Raw genomic sequence first — 23,177 nt, 5'->3', positions numbered from 1 at the left:
CCTCTGCTCCCGCTGCACCAATCTGAGGCAGCGCGTCCCGCCTGTGCGCAGCCTCCGTTCTCACACCACAGCCTGGGGGGCGGCGCTCGGGTCCCCTATCAGGTGACTCGGCTGGCACTTCCTGACTGGGGGTTTCTTTGCTGTCAGTCGCGTCGCTCCTCCTGCCCTAATCGACCCCGGCGCCGTCGCTCCTCCTCAAGCCATTCCTCACTCCAAATTACCGCCGAGGTTCACCAGGCAGACTCTCAATCTGGTAAGAGGGCAGCACCCCGATTTCGTAGGCAGAGCTCTCGGATGGAGGGGAGGGTGACGATACAGGGGGGAGGGGGTTCTGTCTCCACTTTACACCGCGGCAGAAGTTGACGTTATTCTCATGGCCTGGGCACCCGCAGCTTTCCCCTTTGGTCCAGGGAGATGGTAATTCTGGCAACCACAGTATTAGAAGTGGGTGGCCCTCGGCCAGAGCGAAGGGTTCAGGGTTTCACTCCTCCTTAAGTCCTCCACAGATGTTGGGGTAACTGGAATCACTGGCAGCGCCCAGGGACCGGTCAACAGGTTGGGGGTATTATCACTGGCCAGGGAACGCTGCAGGCCCGGAGACCTGTCCATCCTCGACTAGTGCAACCACCTCCCCACTCAGGTGCCTTACTCCTGGCAACTGGCTGCTCTGCTCTATCCTAAAATGGCCGCCCTCCTGTCACCTCTATTTATCACCTTGGACCTGACTTGCTAGAGAGGTCCAGAAGGTTCTGGAATCTCCCATAGCAGTCATGGTCCAGGTGCTGAGGTGACAGTTGGAGCCACCATTTTGTGAATATCACCTTCCTCCTCTATTCTCCTCAGAGGAGCACCTTGCGCCTTTCCCTCATGTGGTGAAGATAAGGCGCCCAGAACCTCTACACCAGCACCCAAAAAGTTTAGTAGACAGAAAAAATGAGAAGGGGGGGAAAAGGGACACAATGGTAGAATGTGGAGGGAACTGCTTAAGGGCTGACAGGTCTAACAGTGGCACAATCAATGCTGCAGGCCCACTAGTAGCATTTGGATCACCAGCCCTGGCACACTTGGTGCACTTTACTAGGGACTTCCTGGTAACACAAATATGCCAATCATGGATAACCAATTACAATAAGAATTTACCTAGGGAGCACTTGCACTTTGACACTGATCAGCAGTGGCAAAGTGCCCAAAGCATCTAAACCAGCAAAACGAAATCCAGCACAGAGTAAAAAATATAGGAGGTAGAGGCAAAAAGTCAGGAGAAACCACACCAAAGATGCCAGGTCTAACAGGGAGCATTGGCAAAGCAACATGCGGATACAAGTACTGGAATAGCAAAGGCATTGCAGGTCGGATTGGGTGCCAAAGCAGAGCTGTGTGTGGGTCCCAGTACAGGAGCAGCAGCGGCGCTTGGGCTGGACTGAGATGCACTAACAGAGCAGTTTGGGCAACATTTCCTCAATAGCAAAGGGTGGTGTAGGCATAAAGAGGCGCAAAGAACAGCAGCGTGCGGGTCCTACCCCTTTGACAATCCAGGGGGCATATGTCAGGGCTGAGGTGCACTGGCAGAGCTGTGTGTGAGCCCCAGTACTGGAACATCAGGGAGCTCAGGGCCTGGATTCTAGTGTGTTGTCAGAGCCCCGAGCTCGCACAGTACAGGAGTGAGCGCTGTGCTGGCCAGCACGGTAGGCGCAGCGGGGGAGCTGCATCAGTGCCGGTACTGGGCCAGCATCCAGTGCCACAGAGAACATTGAGGTGCATCCGAGGAGCTGTATGCAGGGCCCACTGCCGGGGTAGCATAAGGCGCTGCTGATCAGGGATGCGGTGCTTTGGCAGGGCAGTGTGTGGGTGTCAGTACTGGACAAGCGGGTGCTGGACAACTTCACAGTCCCGCGACACTACCCAACAATTCTGAAAATCCACAAAACTGGCTTACATCCAAACTACACAATTTACAGAAAGTTACCAAACCAGCATCACATTCATCAATTATAATGTGCTCGTTGTTATCGCGAGAGCTTCGAGGGGCGCCCTCCAACCACCCTAGAACGTGGAAAAGCAAACATGCACCCCAAATCACCCAACTTTGCTTCAGGGTACTGGGGGCTCTTTCAGAGTGCGTGGCTGGAAAGGGTGTGGGTTGTTAATTGATCTCTGTGGAAGGTGTTGACTGAAGGGATTGAGGTTTAGAAACATGCTCTAAACGTATTGATTTGGCATCGCTGCACTGTTGATTAGTGTGTGAGATTAGAGGTAGTTGAGTAGGCACTGGGTCGCCTCTGCTGAAGAGATTTATATTCAAACTACAATTCAGAGGTTGGATTTTCAGCAGAACTCATCCTTTCACCCATTTGAATTGAATAAAACTCTATGGGGTTTAAACAGTATCTATCATTCCAAGGTGCTGTCTCACTGTTTTGCAACATTTAGAATGTCTTTTTGGGATAACAGTTTTGAAAAAAAATTCCCATGCTTAGAAATATTAGGTGTCGATATTTGCTAATTTATGGCTCTCAATCCATCAATAGTGGAAGAATCAAGGACTGAACGTGCCCTGCAGGAATTCAAATTTATGACAGATTTCATCAATGCGCACTTAGATAACAATTTGCACAGTTCTAATGGACTCAAAATATAACAGTCCCTACTGTAGCTTTCCCTAACCCACCTTCAGAAACCCTCTGAGGATGTAAAACTATGCCTCTCTTCTGCATATCTGGTCTAGTTAAGATAACATTTAATTAGAGGTCATATCTCTTGGTGGCCTGTAGTTCTGAAGGGGAACTGGTCCTGTATTCCAAGATTTCAGTTTGGCCACCATACCAAAGTGCCTTATTTCTTAGTAGCTGGCCTGTGACAAAAGATGTCCACCTATCAGAACAAGCATTTGCAATGCAAAAGGTCTTTCATTACTGAAAGTTTGAGCTATTGCTGTTGCAAATTATAATGTTTGATAGATTTTTTTTTAGATCACAAAATATCCCAGCAGTAACATCAGTAATACAAGAAAATGCACAAAGCAAGAAACGGGTGCCATACCACAGGCTGTGACTAGGTGTCCCTATGGAGTTCTACAGGGACCTCAATTAGCCACATGAAGTACTGCATCCTTAATGCAATTATAAAAAAAAAAATTGCAGCTCAGCATACCTTTTCATTTGTTTTTCTTGTATTACTTATGCTGCTGCTATGATATTGTTTGACAAAAACAAAAATCTAACAAGCATTGGCAACGGCAATAGCTCAAACTTTCACTAATGCGAGACCTATTGCATTGCAAATGCTTGTGATTATTTACCACAGTTGATAAATGGAGGAAAAAAACACACACACCTGATTCTCAGATCGAATTTTATTTCTGCGGGAGGTCTGTTCACGTGATTTTACATTAAAGGGCTACGGGTCTGATTTGGAGCTTAGCGGACAGAGTACTTTGCCCCAAATGTGCGGGGTAGGTACCTGCCCGTCAAACCATCAGGTCACATGCCTTATTTATTAATAGTCGGGGAGGGCATCTTAATTCCATCGGCTGTGCTCCCGCTGGCTCCACTGTCAGACACCCTGATGGGCGACAGAAGAACTCAAGGGGGTGTGAGGGTCATTCGTTTTTAGGTCTCGCCTGACCCAGCGCATGCGCTGGTCTGGCGAGACTTATTGAGAGGGCTCCAAAAAGTGCTACCAGGCCAGCCTAGAGCTACAGTGGACGTGCGCGGGCGCTCGCACCGCGCTTTACCGTGATTACTTTCACTTTCGCGGCCGCACAGCCGCTTTGATGTTTGATCGCAATCACTTTCACGGCCGCTTTGCATAGCCAATAGGTCTCGCTTTTGGGACCTTATAAGTATTTAGTTATGCAACTGTTGCATGGCTAAACACTAAGGTCCCAAAGGCGAGACCTATTGGCTATGCCAATGCTTGTTTTGTTTGTAATTCTAACCAGGTCTCTTCCTGGGGGTTTAGAGTTTCTCCTAAGCAACTATCAAAGGTTATGGGCAGATTACCCTTTAATTCAATACATAGCGTCAATTAGAAAGTCCCCTTTGAGCACAATCTCATCACAGCAGACATCCGAGCACTTTTCTGGCAGCTGTCGGGACTTGTGCCTGTTTGCTTTTGCTTCTGGATGAAGACGCACTGGCTGGATTTAAAGCCCACAATCCAGAGGAGGGTTGCATCAGAAAAACGGTGTCAGGCAGCATCCTAGCTGGGTGCTCCCTCTGGATTATCAAGCATCTCCAGCTGTCAGTGGACCCACTCTAGGTCTTGTGAGAGGTGCAGCAGGTGGCAAACAAGGTTCAGGGGTTACAGCAGCAGAAAGACAGCTGCAGTGGGATCTATGGTTGCAGTGGTATGGGTCACCTTGAGTGCAGGTGTGGTTGCGGTGGCACAACTCACTTCTGGCTCAGTTCTTGGTGGTGGTGGCGGCCCGCAGTCTGCCTTGGCCAGTTTTTGGTGACGGCCCGCACGGTTTGCCTTGGTCACCGTTTTTGGTGGCGGTCTGTCTTGGCCACCGTTTTGGGTGACAGTCTGTCTTGGCCACCGTTTTGGGTGACAGTCTGTCTTGGCCACCGTTTTGGGTGGCAGTCTGTCTTGGCCACCGTTTTTGGTGGCGGTCTGTCTTGGCCACTTTTTTTGGTGGCGGTCTGTCTTGGCCACTGTTTTTGGTGGCGGTCTGTCTTGGCCACTGTTTTTGGTGGCGGTCTGTCTTGGTCACCGTTTTTGGTGGCGGTCTGTCTTGGTCACCGTTTTTGGTGGCGGTCTGTCTTGGTCACCGTTTTTGGTGGCGGTCTGTCTTGGTCACCGTTTTTGGTGGCGGTCTGTCTTGGTCACCGTTTTTGGTGGCGGTCTGTCTTGGTCACCGTTTTTGGTGGCGGTCTGTCTTGGCCACCGTTTTTGGTGGCGGTCTGTCTTGGCCACTGTTTTTGGTGGCGGTCTGTCTTGGCCACCGTTTTTGGTGGCGGTCTGTCTTGGCCACCGTTTTTGGTGGCGGTCTGTCTTGGCCACCGTTTTTGGTGGCGGTCTGTCTTGGCCACAGTTCTTGGTGGCGGTCTGTCTTGGCCACAGTTCTTGGTGGCGGTCTGTCTTGGCCACAGTTCTTGGTGGCGGTCTGTCTTGGCCACAGTTCTTGGTGGCGGTCTGTCTTGGCCACAGTTCTTGGTGGCTGTCTGTCTTGGCCACAGTTCTTGGTGGCGGTCTGTCTTGGCCACAGTTCTTGGTGGCGGTCTGTCTTGGCCACAGTTCTTGGTGGCGGTCTGCCTTGGCCACAGTTCTTGGTGGCGGTCTGCCTTGGTCACAGTTCTTGGTAGCGGTCTGCCTTGGTCACAATTCTTAGTGGCGGTTCGCTCCTTCCCTCTCTGTTCGCTTCTAGGCACCTCAGGCCAGAGGAACATCTTTCAGCAAGGCAATAAATATGTTGTAGATTAATCACAAGAAGGGTTTATTAAGACACAGCAGAGCACATCACCTCACCAGCTGACCAGACCATCAACTGACAAGAACAGAACACTCGAGAGGAATGTAGAATGCACACAGGTATTGTGGGAGGTGGAAACACAAAGAAAGGTCTATTGACCACAGGTGACCATGTTACGAGGAGCACAAGTTTACTACAAAATGCTTCAGGTGATGTCTCCTTACGTCTAGGAGCTGCCTGTCAGGCAGAGACTCCTGCTTTGGTAGCACAGCACTCCCCGGAGTACTCTGGAGAGCACTCTTCCTTGGTCAAAGAGAGCTTGGAACCCGGAGCTACTAGTGGGTCTGTGGGTCCGGCTTTTATACAGTCAAAACAGACTGGGGATGTGGATTCACATTGTGTACCTTCAAGACCAGCTTGGTGAGGTTCTCCTTTCCAGGCTGCTCTCCAGGCACAGCCTTTGTTTAGTTTGATGGTCCTCTCTCCCTAGCCTGGAACACCCACAACAGAGACACCGAGAGGTGTGTGCTTTGTGCACCTGGCTTTTATCAGCCACAGTGAAATGTGGCCTCACCCACAGGGGTACCTTTTAACTTAAGATCAGAAACTGCAGTCCCACCCTTCACTCTCACCATCTGCCAAATGCCAGTGCGACAGGAAGACTAATCTGTAGTCCCCCTCTGCAAAGGACCTAATTGCGTTTCCAAACGAGCCATGTCTTCTCTGACATCACTTCAGTGCCTAGGTCTCCTCCCTCCATCTTCAGAAATGTCAACAATGTGCTGTAAGGGAAAACAACTTCGCCTTTATCTTCTGCATAGGAACAGGACAGAGGCTTCCAAAATGGAACCAACAGCCCTCCATTACCCAGACTTACATTACATGTGCACCACAGGCCACCTATTTCAACATGCACAGCTTACACTTGGGAAGTTAATGCTATGGATCTTGGTTAGTGAATAGAAGCAGAACCCTATACTACTGGGCCAGTAGACCTTCACTTCAGTGACGCAGGGAAACCGTTATGGTCACAACTATGGATTCACAAAACGCGTATATAGTTCCATAACTGTTGTACATGTTTAACCCAGGACAAAGTTCGCTGTCAGTAAAATGAGGGCATGGTTAATGCGCTTCTCCAGGTCCCAATTCAGGCCTTGTATCTCATTCATGTTAAGGGACAGCCCTACGCTTGTGTGCCCCCAAGATTAGTGTGAGGCCAGAGCCAATATCAAACAAGCATTGGCATAGCCAATAGGTCTCGCCTTTGGGACCTTATAAGTGTTTAGCCATGCAACAGTTGCGTAACTAAATACTTATAAGGTCCCAAAAGAGAGACCTATTGGCTATGCTTAGCGGTGAAAGTGATCGCGATCACGATCAAACATCAAAGCGGGCGTGCAGCCGAAAGTGAAAGTAATCGCGGTAAAACGTGGCACGCACATGCACTGTAGCTCTAGGCTGGCCTGGTAGCACTTTCTGGAGCCCTCTCAATAAGTCTCGGCAGACCAGCGCATGCGCTGGGTCAGGCGAGACCTAAAAATATGTGCAGTTGGGCACTCAAGTCAGGGGAACACGACTAAAATATACAGTCCTAACATTTAGGCTTCTAAGATGTTAAGTATGTGGATTCAGAGGAAATGTATGAATGCCGTGTGGAATATCTGGGAAGTGTTTTGGTTTTGTGCATATTGCAAAAGCTGTTCATGTGGAGTCGCAAGTTCTAGCTTTGGGTAGCCATGATCAAGTCAAGGTCTGTATCAGCCATTCCTTCTTGGTGAATGCAGTTGCTTCTGTATGCTTGTGGAATTCGAGAAGAGCCACGTCCAGAATTCCAAATGATTTTAGATGTGTCTTGCCTCTTCCCCACAGCTCCACCCGGTTGCCTTTTGATTTCACTCCTACAGAACTGAATAGTAAATTTAGTATGTGCAGACTACGCTGTACACTGACAGTAATGCTATTTATTCAAGACTGTTGTACAATGTTGATATTTTTGGTAGGTGTACCTAGTGTCAGTCAAAATAAGGACGGTTCAGAGGTGACTCATGGTCTGTGCTTCTAGAAAGAAATATTGCACTCAGCTGTTTGTTCCAATCAAAATAAGTCGATTTCTGAAGCGTCAGACTCTGGATAGATGTGGATTACATTGCAAATCTAAAGCTGTGTTAATCTACACTTCCAGTGACAAATGTTCTGCTTTACCGGCTACATCTCCACTGGTGCCAACTATAAAGCTTTGTTTAGTTCGACGTGTGCAGCACAAATTGGATCTACGTTGAACTGTACAAACCTTTATATCTATCACTCCCAAAGACCTCTCTATGACAATTTCAAACTGCAGCAAGATTCTGGTAAACATTAAAAACAAATGGCATTCCGCCTAGTGGGTGTACGAAGATGCCTATGCGTGACTTTCAGAATAACATTCCCTTTCAAAGCCAGCATAGTTTTCAACCTATAGAGAACGTGTCCTGTAACTCGGCTGCCCTCTGCTCTGCGAGTAATCTTAAAAATGTCCATTGAAAGAAAAGGCCCAGTGTCTTCTAAAAAAAAAAGCCCTGAAAATATTTCCGATCACCTAAATCGTCTGAGGAAAGCCATGTAACCCATTGGTCTTAACTGTGCCTGGAGACGAGATGATCCATTTGTTATGTGCATTTGCTCGTTTACAACCTTGTCCCACAGAGTCGTTCCTAACTGGTTTTCAAAACCTGTGGATGGGACTCGGCAAATCAGAATAAGGGCATTTGTTTGGAGACAGGGTTAAATGAATAAAGACATGCTCGTACAGTCGGACATAGCGGAAGCTTTGGAGGCGATAGTCTAATCTGCTGCATCAAAAGAAGCGAATAAATGGAAACCATTCATGACTCGCCTCGCCATTACTGCCTTCTATTATTTTGCAATACATAAAGCACGATGTTGATGAATAATTATATAGAGACTGATTAGGTGCACTTTGCACCTAAACCATTTCGTATGTTCGAAATGTGCCGGTAATATGAAGCCTCTCCTTTTTTGTGTGTCCAAAGAAGCATCTTTAAACATAGTGCAATGTGTGACAGAAATTTGAGTGGTTAATGAAGCTTTGAAAATGATCTTATTTTGCAGGACGGAGATAATACATGGACACGTGCAGATTTAGGCAATGAAGAGCGAAAGCAAAAATTCTTGAGGCTTATGGGAGCTGGAAAGGTAAGAATTCTTTAAAAAATCAAATGGAGCACACATGTTGCTTCAGAGTGGATTTAAGGTATTTTGCTGGCCTTGCTGAATAGGGGTGTCCAAATGTCATTTTTAACCACTGTATAATTTGCTAAAATCACTTGTGGCACAGTGTGTGTTTGTGTAACCTTGCAGAGCTATATCTGGAAGGCTCTCAAACCCTGGTGAGAACAGAGCTAAACCATTGACTGACTAGCACAACCAGAAACAGTTTGAATAAATCCACAGACAGCCCATCTCCCATCCTGGCTGGTACGGGAAGAATGACTTTGTGGCTTCCTTCTTCCCGACCTAATAGTATGGATTCGGTTGCCTCCTGAGTTACACCCCTGCTCTGACATATCTGTGAACCTCTTGCATTATTTGATTTTTCATTTGTTAGCGTGCTATATAAGGACATTAATTAAATCAATAACTAGGCCGTGTTATATGGCTAAACTGTTGGCTCCTTGTTAGTTGTTAAGGGGTCTCTGTACAATGAAAAGCTGTTCTGAGCAATGGCATATATTGTGTGCGTTCATGAAGCGTTCTCAAAGATTAAGGGTGATGGGAAATGTAGTTGCTTCGTTCATTCAGTGGCCTTCATACATTTATTTCTGATCTACAGGTAGCTCTGTTTATGTGGATAATTTCTACATGACTGTCAACTTATATCAAGTTGTGTTTATCACAAATATATCCAGTGTAAACCTTTGTAAATGTCATCCAATATTTTAAGTGAGATAAGGAGTGGTGGCAAGTGGGCATTTTGAAACAAGAACCTCAACCACATTCTGCATTAATTATTGTTTTGGGAGTAGGTGAGTATCATTTGTTGGTTGCGAACAGAATCAGATTTAAAACATTTGTTTTTTTGTACAAAAAGTGATGTTCATATTTACCTCATTTTTTCACTTGAACCTATTTAACTTTTCCGACGTTGCAGTGGTTTTCAGTTATACCCATCTAAAAGCACATCATGCTAAAATATCTCTGGAAAATGCCATAGTGGCGTGTCCCCCCATCAATCCACACACACAAAAAACACCAGTGAAGTATCTAAGGAAGCTGCATGTTTCTATACAAGGCCCTGTTTACCCCGCAACATCCCTTTGGGCGTTTCACTGTCTTAGCTGTTGAAATACCTACGAGATATCAGCAGTGAAATATGCGGATTTTTATGGCATGAATGAGGTTGACACTTAGTTTATTTTTTGTGTTCAGTTTGTCTCTGTATTTGAGGTATGAATGGGCAAAAAGTGTGTCTCAATTATAACTTTAAAAGTATGAATCTTATTGTTGCTGAGTTATTTATTAACGGGTATTTCTTTCAACTATTTTGATGCTGTTAGGTACTTTTAGGCGTACACTAAATTTTATGATGTAGGCTGTCTATAACGTTTACTCTTTCATAAACATCCAGATTTGCTATGGCTATATAAGAAGTTGCCCTGTTGTGTTAGTGAAATTCCTTTTTCTTTTTCCTCCTCAAAATAGGTTGTAGATTACACATCTGTGGATGCAGCTTTTTATTTTTCAGGCATGGCGTATTCATGAGGTGTGTACACGCAAGTACAAGATCAACAAAAGATGCACGAAACAATGTCATACTGTGATGAATAGGACATGTTTGTACCATATACCGTGATGTGAAAAAGAAAGCACACTCTCCTAAGATTCTATGGTTTTAGATGCATAGCCATCTTGTAGTCCTCAACAAGTCTCTCAATACATTCATCTTGCCTCAAATAGCACAAACACATTTTACGTACCCCTCACTTATTAAACAAAAATGTCAGTTAATATTCAAAAGCAATGTTTGGACAAAGTTAACTGCACCTTAGTGCTTTCACATCCTTTAAGACTGTAATTCGAAGCACTTGCTAAAGAAGTTCACATTATCATCAGGAATTGGTACCACCTAACGATAACCCCCCCAAACTTTTGGTCTTGAGCATTCATGTTTGTACCAACACCCAAAGGCTGCTTCAAATGATATCTCCGATGGTCTGGGAGAAAGAATGTTTGCTTTTTAGTCGTCTGGGGGAAGTTTATAAAGCCAATATCAAACAATATGATGTCCCTTACTCTACAGTGAGAAAGATAAATTACAAATGGACAAAGTGAATGTGCCGTCAAATTCATACCATTGCCCAGACTGTATAATATTTAAAGAGGACGCAGATAATCTCAAAAATATGTTCAGGGACGCTTTAATTTCATGTTTTTTTGTTTGTAGTAGACACTATCGTCTTGTAGGTGTGCCTTATTGTTTCTCTACCCTACTTAATTTTGTTTACTTTTCATAATAGTATCTGCTTATTTATTTTGTCAGGTTCACTTTCAGCTTTTTACTGCCTACAGTCTTCCTTGGAGTATCCCACATCTATTTGTGACATGTATCGATCAGTGCTACAGCTTTTTGAACTGCAGGGAACCATGTGCAGGCCAAATTTAACAATTTAAAAGTGAGACTGTCACGCAGGTGAGCCTAAAGCAAGGCTGCCTGCACACATCATGTAGGCCCTGTCAGGCTGCACCCTGATTTTCTGTCTTTTATTTACGGTCTCAGTGAACTATTCATCTTTGAAACTAGGGCCTAATTCCAGCTGAAGCTACATTAACCTATTTAGAACAGCTCCATATTACTTAATTCAACTTGCCGTTGTAAAGGGCATGTTCACCCTGAAGGGTAGCTTGTTGCTGAACTGAGATGTTTCAGTACCCACCTCAGTGGTACTCGTTGTATTGCACCCAAAAGTATGAAAGGCAGAGTGGTCGGACTTGTGACCATGATGTGAAATACAGATCCCTGCAATGGATGTATTAATACACTGTGCATTCAGACCTGACTGGGAGGTTAAATAACCTGTGACTAGTAGCTGTCGCCACCTGTTCCTATGCTATTCTTCGCTTAAAACAAGTAGTTCAGCCTCCAGCACACTGCCTTAACGTAATACCATTCTTCAATTGTCTCTTGTATAAGCACTCCCTACCGGTAGATAGTTTAGTAATTCATGATATCCGGATGCACGTTAGCGACACCTTATTAATTAAGAAATCATGGCTGACGCCACACCCTAACCTAGATCCCTCAAGAAGCAGTCCATAAGTTTAGAAAACAGTGCACAGAGACAGTCAAACAATTTCGCAAAGGGGTAGCCATCATTTTTAGCTCTCGGCTAGACCGTGCATGTGCTGTCTCGTAGAGAAGTGTTTTAACTGTGGGCTTCTGGGCCACCCATTTCCTAAGATTGGTAAACTTCAGCATAGCTAATTTTCTTTGATGCCATTAGTCATTGCATGCAGGCGTCATGCCCTCTTCTTGTGTTAGGTCCTCCCATAGTACATGGACCAAGGCATGATTCTTTACACTGCTCCCGGTTTCTCGAGATATTTTTTTCTTTGTTTTCAAGCACTCCATAGGAATACTTGTGTGTTTTCAGGCTGCCTTCCTTATACACATACCGCTAAAATGCATGTGCATGTATATTAACAAATGTATTTCTTAAAGTTGTGTAAACACATGTTTATTTTTTTTAATCATCTGATGGTATTGTATCATCGGTCCATCGTCCATCTTGACTAGATTATTTTTTCAACGTTGTTGCTTGCCCTTTTTCCCTTCCCCCTCCTACCCGATCCGTCAATGTTGTTGTTTTTGTTGGTTTTGTTTGCACAACCCAATGGTATTGGAGCGCTTGTTCTGTCCTCAATCTTGCCAAAGTGCTAACAGCAGACGTCGCTAAGGGAGCATTTTCAGTGTTCACCAGTTACATTACACAGTGGCACATTCGTTGTAGTAGGCAGGGGTAAGCTAAAGTGATTTGCCCAGAATCACAAACTTGTTCATCTGACCCCAGAGATTCGAACCTGCTTCACCAGTTCCCAAGTCCGCAGCTCTGCCCATTCCTTGCTCACTTCAAAACACCTGAACTGTTTCTCACTATCACTTCCACATTTGATCAGCAAAACCCAGTCGACACCGAACAAGCATTGGCAAAGTCAATAGATCTCTGCAATGCCCGAGCTATTGGCCTTGTCACTGTGAATGTCTTTTAACCATGTTGTCTAGCAGCACATCTGCTGTTCAGCATGACTGAAAGTCACTGAAAAATGCGCTATGATATGGCCACTGCAGGCCACGCCACAGGCTTTTTAGGTCGAGCCTGAGCCAGCGCTCTTGCGCTGCTTTGCGAGGTTTCTTGTAAGCACTCTAAACTACTTTGTGTGGGTCTGACTCCCCCCACGCATTGGGTTGGTTGTTGCCTGTGTCATTTCGTTATCTTAGCCTGCAAATGGCTAAAGGCGATCGCATGTCCCACCTCTTTTGCAAAGGTTCACTCCCACAGCGTTTTGCTTGCGGGAGCGACAGCGGCGCGCAGGGTGGCAGCTGCATTCCTTGTTTTTTTCTTCCTTACAGCGCGCGCACCACTCGCTGGACGATGTTCTTTGTTATGCGTGTTTCTGATTTTTTTTTTTTTATTATTTTTTTTTTTAGGCATGTCCACAGTGATTTGTGTCTCCACAGTGTCTGCAATGTAAAAACTCTGATGTACTAACTGTAAAAGTAGCACACCATCAACCACGCTACCCTTCGTCATAGATTGAAGGGTGTCCGGGCCAGGTAACCAACTGTGCCCAGTTAGAACACCGCTGCCCCATTCACAGTTATATTTGGAGTCCTCTAGGGTTCGCATCTCCCTCTCTCGTTCTATTTGATAGTCATGTGTCACCACTACGTTTGCTGGTTAAGCAACAAGGTTAAGCAACAAGGAGATGGACGGAACCCAACTTTTCAGACACTCAACCCCAGTTGCAGATCTGGGCTGAATCCATCATCGTTCTTTAGCTCACTTTCCCACCCCAATTCAGACCCAGCTTTATGCAAATCAGTCTTGACCCTGTGCCTCATGGGAACAGTCCAGCCTGAACTGCCAAGCCAGGTCTTCCCTGGACTGGAAAAAAGCATCCTGGGACCGTTTTTGGGGTAACACCCCTCATCAGCCAGGCTAGCTTGAATCCAGTGGGAAAGTGAGCAAGGGACCCACAAGGTTGCCAAACAATCACAAGGTAGTTCATGCCCTGCCTGTGATTTATCTTAAAAGTGAGTTTTTGGTTCTCACCAGAATTTCAACTCTTGGTGATTTGACATCCAAATAAGGATGAGACGGAACGTCTTGAAACTCTGCGTAAATAAAAATGAGCTTCTTGACATTGGACACACTAATCTCTGGCACAATTCGATTTGTGCATCCTCGCTGGAGCGTCTTCCCATTTCCTCTACTAAGGCCAAATCCTTAGGAGTTGTGAATAGGGGACCCATCTTTTGCTTAAGAATACGCTACAACTCATCTAACTGCTCTGCTTCAACATGTGCTCCTTAAAGGTTATTCTTTCATACATTAGTATGCTCATGCATGCACACTGCTGTAGCCTCTACTTGGGCCTCTGGGGCAATTTCATAACAATCTGCAGCACGTTCAGAACTTTGTGTAGAGTAGCACTGAAGTAAGTTCAATTGTGTAAGTGCTTCAAAGGGGAATCTACGTTGTTTTCCGATGAGTTAAAGAATCTGCTTCATGACTTCAAGTATTGTGCTCACAACTTACTATGACTGGACAAGTCAGGTAAAAAGTACCAGCTGCTGCTCGTTCCTGACGCCTTGCAGTAAGTTCTAACAAGTTCCCAAAATAAAATAATCTTGCTCTAGTGGCACAAATTCTGCTAACTGGGACACACACACTGTGGACTATTTATGCAGAGAAATACTACTCTTTATAAAAATTACTCAATAGAAAGGTTTTCAAGAGGTTACTGTTGAATTCTGTTCTCACTATTTCTTTCTGAGCTTCTGGCTCACAGTTGTGTTTTTTAGCGCCATGATGCTACCGGAGTGACTGAGTGCTTATTAAATACAATTCTCACATTAGGAGAAGGCTGAACATGTACAGCTTTTGTGGAAAGGTAGCCAGGTGAAGCCTATTCTCCCCAAAACAGTGATCAAACAAGCATTGAAAATGCAATCTCTCGCACTTGTGCGAGTTAGATCTATTGCCATTGTAAATAGCAATGAATTTTACCTATGTGTTATGGAATGTATGTATGTTATGTGTAGTGGAATTGTGTATGTTGGATTGGATTAGTTGTGTGGCATGAAATTGTTTGTGTTGGATTGGATTTGAATAGTGGAATTATGTGGCATGGTGTGCCGTGGAATTATATGGATAGTAAATATGTGGTATTGAGTGTACTGGAATTATGTGGAGTGGGATTGTTATGGAGTGTCATTATGTAGAATGGTGTTTTGTGTTGTGGAGTGGTATGTAGTGGAGTTTAATTATATGGTGTACTGGCACTATGTGGAATTGTGGTGTGGATTAGATGTCTGGGGTGTGTTCTGTAATTGTGGTGTTATTTTATGTGGTTTGGTGTCGAATTATGTGGTGTGGATTGCTGTTTGTGGAGTTCAATTGTGTGATGTGGAACTGTGTGCATAGCTTTACCTGTGGTGATAAAAAAGAAGAAATAGGTAGGAGCTAAGCTTCAGATCTGTGTGTTTGGGTGTAAAAAAAAGTTGGAGCTATTGGTGCTGAAAATGTCTCTTACCTATGTTACAGATTGGAGTGGATGTATGTGGTGTGTAGTAGAATTATGTGGATTGGATTGGCATTCTTGGTTGTAGCATGGAATTGTATGGTATAGTCGGTTTTTGTAGTGGAATTATGTGGCATGGTGTGCAGTTGTATTATGTGGATAGTAATTGGGTGTAATTATGATGAATGGTATTTTGTGTGGTGGAGTGTTATGTAGTGGAGTTTAATTACATTGTGCGCTGTTGAATTTTATGGTATGGTATTGAATGATGTATTGTAAATTGGATATGTGATGTGTAGTGGAATTTTGTTGTGGGGTGGAATAATGTTTTTTTTGTGTGGTGTGGAGTTAGTGTGGTATAGAGTGAAATTATGTTGAGTGGAATTATGTGGCATGAGTTGTTTTTTTTAATGTGGCTTATGTGGAATATAGTGGGTTGGTGGTATTTAGTGTAAGGTTAGGTGGAGTTCAATTATGTGGTGTTGAGTGCTATTATGTGGATTGTAATTATGTTGTGTGGTGTGGTTATATGGATTGACGTTTTATTGAGAGTCCTGTGGCGTAAAGTGGAGTGCAGTTGGTTGGAGTGGTGTTGCATAGAGCAAAATGGCATTGTGGAGAGAGGAGTGGGGTTGAGTGGAGTAGGGTGTGGTGGCATTGCAAGAAGTGGAATTGCGTGGGTGGCGCTGCATTGATTGACGTGGTTGCAGTTGCGTTGAATGTAGGTGTGTAGAGTGGGGCGGCATTGCATAGAGTGGCATTGCATAGATTGGCATTGTATTGAGTGATGTTGCGTAGAGCGGCATTGCGTAGAGCTGGGTGTCATGGAGTGAGGCACAGCGCAGTGCATCAGAGTGTAGTAAAATGGAGTGGCATTCATTGTAGTGGAGCGAAAGGGAGCAGAGTGGAGTGGCCAGGAGTTGAGCGGCCTGGAGGGGAGTAAAGCGTAGTTGGGTGGAGCGGAGTAAAGCGCAGCAGGGTGGAGTAAAGTGGAGTGGAGTAATGCAGATTTGCGTGGAGTGGTGTTGCATAAAATGTAGTGACGTTGCGTAGAGCGGGGTGGCGTTGCATGGAGTGACAGTGTACTGAGCTGTGTTGCATGGAGTGCCCTTTCATAGATTAGAGTGGTGTGGCATAGCCTGCAGTTGCATGAAGTGCGTTTGAGTGGAGTGCATTTGTGTGGAGTAGGGTTGCATGGAGTGGCTTATGGTGTGCAGTTGTGTGGAGTGCAGCAGCTTGGAGTGGTGTTGCGTGAGAGGCACTGCGGAGAGTGGGGTTGGCTCGAGTGTCACTACTTGGAGTGGCATTGCATAGAGTGAAGTGGGTTGGGTAGAGTGAAGTGTTGTTGTATGGAATGAGGTTAGTTAAACAATTGGCTTGAAAGGAAATATCAGATTCAGGACTACATTAAAGAATTGCACTCCAACTGCAGAAGGAGAAATACCAAAACTGTGAAAATGTGCATAAACTTTATTAGCAGTTACATAAAGCAGTGTAATTGGTTCCTTGTCTACAGAAATTAAACGTTCAGATGTGAGGGCCATCTGGCGGGATTGGGAAGGGGCAGGTGGGAAGGAGAGGAAAAGAGGCTACAGGAGAGAGAGCTGGGGACGAGCCATATATTTTTAACATTGGCCACGGTACGCATAGAGGCTCACAGACATATTAATCAGGTTAACACAAGGACGGGGGAAGCATTGATGCCAATGGCATCGAGCACAAGTGGGGAAAAAAACAGACCTCGGTGTTTGAATGCACAGCAAATGGGGCGATATAAGAGCAATATTTACAGCCCTGTTTACAACAGAGTTCTGTAAACCACGAGCACTGGTCTCCAGTGCTCCAGCTTAAAGAAATAAATAGTGCTCACAAGTTCTGAGTAACAAAACATCTAACTGGTGCAGTCCTTGAAAATGGGCAGAGCTTTCAAAGCTATATTCTGGATACAGCATGTCTCGCAGGGACAGGACAGCACAAGCACTCTTAGGCAAGACCTATAAAGCACTATTTAATCAATGGCTGAAAAAGAAAACAATTAGGACTTTGGCATGGTCACGTCAAAGTCCATCCTTCAAAACCAGTAAGATGAAGTGGCATGACCTAAAGAGTGCCGCCTAAGCAAAGACCCTCAAACCTCACAGAGCATGAGCAGATTTGTAAGGAGTGGGGCAGAATTCGTAACAGATGAGAAACTTCTCTCGTACAGGAAATGTTTACTAAAAGCAACTGAATCACATTGCACTTTTTCACACAAAGGTACTGAAATTATATTTTTTCTGACATGTTAGAATTATCTGCTTTTAGAACTTGCTGAGGACTATATGAAGGCAAACATTGTACTCGGTCTCTGCGTTTTTTTTTCACATCCATGTACATGTCGATGCACAATAACCACGATAGGGACTTCAAGAGTACAATTTTGACTTATGAATTGAGTATAATTTTAGGGTTAAGTTGCATAAATGATAACCTAATTTACATGTTCTGAAATTCAACCTGCCTTGTCTCCTTTTCAAGAATTGTAGCGTTTTTAGGACAGTAGCTATGCAAACAAAGTTATATGTCAAACCGAGTATCTTTGACATGATTATGGTGTGTAATCACATTACTTCAGTTAAATATTTTGATTGTAGTGCATTATGGAGAGAGCTCCAATTTAATAACGTTCACAATGAAGGCAGTTTAGGAACTGTGGATGATTAATTCAGATGAGTACACTTGAAAATAATAAATCATTTGGGCAAGAAGAACATTCTAATTGCCCTGGACTATACCAATCAAAAATATTAGGGTGCATTGTGAATTAGGCTAGTCATTTTATTTTGAACGGGCTAGTATTCTGGGTTAAGTGCTGATGCTGTGGTATGAGGGGTTTATGAACACTTGCTGTGTAAAACACTTCACACTGATGTGCATCATAGCAAAAACAAATAAGCATAGGCAAACATGATAGGTCTTGTCTTTATAAAGCAAGTTCCCTAAGCAGCTGGCTTTACCAATGCCTGTTTGTAAAGTATTGTTAAAGTATGGAAAATTACATTTCCACAGACTAGAAAAAAAGCAAACCTATATTAGAACAATGGAATGTTGGGAGCTCCATTGTACACAGTGGAGTGCTCCAGGCTTCTAATGGCTGGTAGAAGCATGGAGAGCAACACTCCAATGTTTTTGCTGTGAACAAAGGCCTCTCGGAGCCCATGGGGATTTAAACCCACTTGGGCTCTGAGAGGCCTTTGTTTTACTAAGTAGAACATTCTGCCCTCTAGGGGCGGAATGTTCTAATAGCCTTCCATCCCCCCCTAGCAGGCGCTACCGGCCTACTCCCTTGTTAAACCTCTTTAACGCTGAAGTAGGCTTTTAATGGCCTGTAGAGCCCGCTAAGTCGGGCTCTAAGGCTACATTAAGATATCTCAGTACTAAACATAATATTCAGTATTTCCAGTTTTAATAAATAGCATGGTTTATTATTTAAAATTGACAGATAAAATGAACAAAAATTAAACAGCTGGTTTGTTGCACGTGAGCGAGCAGGAATAAAAACATAGTAATAGTTGCAGGTACTTAAAAGAATTTAAGCTGCCTGAAAAATAGTCATAATTGAAAGGAAAACGCTTTCCATTTTCTTTCTACGCAATTAGAAACTGGAACAAATGATCCAACAATTTGGTTACGTGCAACAGCCTGGAAAGCATATTTATGGGTCTTCGGGTGAAAAGAAATATTTCAAGACCCTTCAAATATACCTTCTGTCTCAAACATAGAGAGAATGAGTGCAGCAGCTTACCCTTTACCCAGCACTGATTGCTGCATTTTGTGCCAAGGCTTGGGCTTTCATGAAATATGTGAAGTCATGAGATAAAAGATACTCAATCCTATGATTTCTGCTCTTTTAGTCAATATTATTAAAAATATACCTGTTGCAATGCTTTCGCGAATGAGCTTGGAGGGGGAGGTGGGGAGCAACACGAAGAGGATGTGAGAGGGGAGCGAGGAAACCCATGCACTGCATGGAGTACTCCAAGGAAAACAAGAATTGGCATAGCCAATAGGTCTCGCCTTTGGGACCTTTATAAGTGTTTAATTATCCAGCACAATATCCTTGGTGCAACAACATCAAGTGTTACATGGCTAAATACTTATAAGGGCCCAAAGGCGAGACCTATTGGCTATGCCAGTGCTTGTTTTGAGTGAGTGGCTCGTGCAGGTATGCCACTGTGAGGTAGCGATGCTGCGAGTGCTTTTACAGGAGCCACAGTGACACTGCTCCTCTTCAAAATGTATTTTGGGCCTGGTGTAATACTTCTAGCCCCTATTCCCGTCTTCACGCACCCAATGCATCCTTAAATGTCCCATGTACAGCCGGGGTTGACACTCCTATTACCCCTGCCCTCCAGTGACACTTTACCTGTCATGGGTGGTGGTGGTGGTGGACGTGGTGGTGCTGGTGGACGACGACGTGGTGGTGGTGGTGATGGTGGCGGTGATGGTGGCGGTGGAGGACGACTATTCGTTAGGAGGGTGCTGGCAGAATGCGGAAGGAGAGGAGGATCTCGAAGGGGGCACATGGGAGAGCAGAAAGAGGCCGAATATTAACCGGGTTCTCAGTTTTAACATATTTATTCAAAGTATTGGTTTCTAAAGGCATTTGATTCTTGCTGAGAAAAGAAAATCGGCCCTTCAAACACTGAAATAATTTCTGTTTGCAGGCTCATATACTCATTCATCCTAGTCAAGCGTGTCCGTGCACTATAAAATATAATGCTTTGGATTTTGTATCGTATTACTGCTTCCAGGGAGCTATCAGAGGAGGAAAGGGTAACCTCCTCCATTTAGCGAAATCTCTTGTAGCCAGCTGAAAATATAAGTTTATATAGTGTGGAAGAGCACAAAACAAAATAAAACATAACAAATATACAGAGCCAATCGCAGCACGGGAGGGCCAAAGACCAAAACGGCAGAAGGGGGTAGAGGTGCAGCGTGCCATCGAATTGAAAGGCAACTGACACGGCCTGCATCCCAGACACACACACAGCGTTTCCCTTGCGGGAGCGAGCAGGGGCACAATCTGTTTTCAACATATTTACAAACAGATGGCGCCAAAGCTCGCTCCTGCAAGGGAAACGCCAAACGTGCACGCGTTGCAATGGAAAGCAATGCAAAACGTGCACGTTTTTGGCCAAAATGCTGATTGATTTCAAAAGGTCCCCTCCTATGCAGCCCATGCGCGCTGCGTAGACGAGACCTAAAAACAAATGATAGGCAATGAGTAGACCCAAAGCCTGCTCTAAGTAAAAGTATTGTACACAATAGGTCTTCGACAACAGATAACAAAATGTGCCCTTAGGCAAGACCTAAAAAGTGATGGCATGCTTTAGTGAGTTTTAGTAGGTGTCAATTACTGTGCTCCACATTCGTGTCCTTCAATTTTTGCACTGTGTGTAAACGGGAAGAGCCAACTATAGTCAGATCCTTGTAGGCCCACATCCGTAAAGGGAGAATCCACTCTAAACTGCTAAGCCACATCCACACGGCATATGAGCACAAGTAGTCCCGGCAGATGTCTCACATTTGTTGTGCCTAATACAGTTGGAGCTTGAGTCCTATGTCCTACTGAGCTACAGGGCGCAAGCCTGGACGTACTGTTCCCACCTGATTAAACAAAAAAAAAAATACATGGTCCTGTGTGATTGTGATAATTTATGGCTGAGGTTATTTCAAGCAGTCCATCCATTGCTTTTTGTTTTTCTGAGATTTCTAACTTGAGCGCAAATAAGTGCATTTGTTAAACAATGAGTGGTATTCACTGGGAAGGGTGGTGGGGGCAAATGTCTGTAAGAAGACACAAGAAGGAAACATTTTTTCATAAACTAGGACTTGAAAAATGATTATTGTTAAGATTGTGCATGTATGTGTCATTTAAAAAAAAAAAATCTTGCCTGTATCTCAAGAAACTTTTCCCCTTGAGGGTACACCTCACATAAGTCACTTGAGATACAGGCATGCAAATGGTTCGAAGATAAAATATATTGTTGAAGGAGCAAATGCCTCTAAGCTAGTTGTTTTCTACTCCTATTCGTCTCCCACTGTCAAATATCACAATTAACTTTGTATTCCATTCGCACATTTTGCACAGTTCACCTAGCACCAAATTACATGACATTATGCTGCCATAATTACATTGTGATCGCCTATATGAGAGGCTTAATCTTCCTGCTGGCGCCATCAGTAACCGGTTTGGCATTACCAAAAGATTCCCTCTTACATTCGTTATAGCTGCAATTAGTGCTCAACGATTTCAGCTCACATAATCGGGCGTATGCTATACTATAAAATATCAAACTTGTTAGTTGATTAACTTAAGAGTACTAGCAATACTTTCTGGTCTAGCAGTACTTTCATGATGTAGCATGTAGACATGCATGTATGATGGGAGCATTATATGGTTCCTAAACATGTTGAGCGTATCATTTAGGGCATAACCCCACTTCTTAGTGTATATATGGGCCGTATGGAGTGGTGCATTTGGCCATTTTCTGCATTTTATTGTATTTGCTATAGAGGAAAGTCTGGTATAATTCGTTTAACATCTTAAACTTAACTAGATAGCTGATTAATCCACACTTTTAGTGCCCATACCAAATAAATGCTCACTGCTGTATTTTCATAGCTCTTGTACAGTAACAAAAAATTTAAGATGATTGTGTTCTGTGAAGATAAGGATACGGTCTACAAGGGTTCCCTGGAGAGATTGATCAAGAGAACATTAGGCCAGATGTCCCTACAGACAGGTCGCAATAGTGGTTACATATTACTCGCCGACATTTTGTGACTAGTCTGTAGTTTTGCAATACAGCCTTTGTTCAACAAGGTCATATTGCAAAATGCCCATTTGTAGGGGTCCTCAGAACAGCATTCCTAATCAATATTAATTGGGCAGGTTTTTTACACCCCCTTTGATTGGCTACCAGTCCAGAGTCTGCAGCATTTAAAGAACTCCAGACCTCCATTCCCAAGTTTGTATTCCCAAATGGAATTGCTTTTAAAGGACCTTGTGTACCTTCAAGGGACAGGTGCTGCTTGAAAAAAAAAAAAAAAAAGTTATCCAGTTGTGACCTCATCAGCTTGTGTGGAGCAGGGCAGACCGGGATCCTTCAGACTGCTGTCTGCTTCCCCTGAGGTTGCCCAACTCAATTTCCAAAATAGAAGCTGTCCAATAGGGATAGCTTTGTCTTTGCTAAGTTATCTACCACCTATTGTGAGGTTTTGGTAACTTTCCAATGACTTGCAGACCCAATTGTGGTCCCAGATCACTGATACATCTCATTGTGAATCCTAAATAGGAGGGGAACCCCCTTTCACTCCCCTCCAAATTGTGATTAAGAATGAGTCGCAAAATGCCTTTCACAATTCAGAAAAGCTTTTCTGAATCGCTAAACAGGTTTAGTACAATGTAAAAAAAATATTGCAGTGTATAAAAGATTAATTTACAGCACCATGTTAAAACGTGCTGTTTAACATCATGGTTTTAGGACTAACCGCAAAGAGATACATAAATCTTGCAAAATATTATATATCCAATGTGGAAAATTGAACTGAGAAAACAAACCATAGCTACCAGGCTTAAAGCCAGTGCTTGTGTCGCTGGTTGAACCAGTTTCATATGATGAGCAGATTTAATTGCTATGGATAGTAATTCATGTACATCCAACCTGTTTCTCCTTTTGTTGGTCTGCAGAAAGAACACACTGGACGTCTTGTTATAGGAGACCATAAGTCAACATCACACTTCCGAACAGGTTAGTGTTTATTTGATGTACAGTGGTAGCGCATTTGATTTTTAATGTAAGGTGCACTTTTTATATGACTGTCTTTGTAGATTGTCTGCTCTGGGCTTGCGTACAGTGGGCCTTATTTGTTTTGCTTTTTGGCAACTGTCTTATTCAGCAGAGTGTGCAAATAA

General features: G+C 44.1%; 1 protein-coding gene across 1 annotated transcript in view; it reads left to right on the top strand.

The window, feature by feature from the left end:
- The window catches only part of C3_2H11orf58 (chromosome 3_2 C11orf58 homolog), an 85,569-nt gene that overhangs the window by 14,077 nt on the left and 48,315 nt on the right, over nt 1-23,177 (top strand). Inside the window, exons 2-3 of the mRNA XM_085648092.1 lie at nt 8,528-8,611; nt 22,953-23,013. Coding sequence (XP_085504218.1) covers nt 8,528-8,611; nt 22,953-23,013 — 145 coding nt within the window. The remainder of the gene's footprint in view (nt 1-8,527; nt 8,612-22,952; nt 23,014-23,177) is intronic.

This window comes from Triturus cristatus, chromosome 3_2 (assembly GCF_964204655.1).
Source record: "Triturus cristatus chromosome 3_2, aTriCri1.1, whole genome shotgun sequence".
NCBI lineage: Eukaryota > Metazoa > Chordata > Amphibia > Caudata > Salamandridae > Triturus > Triturus cristatus.
This window is presented reverse-complemented; position numbering and strand designations above follow the sequence as displayed.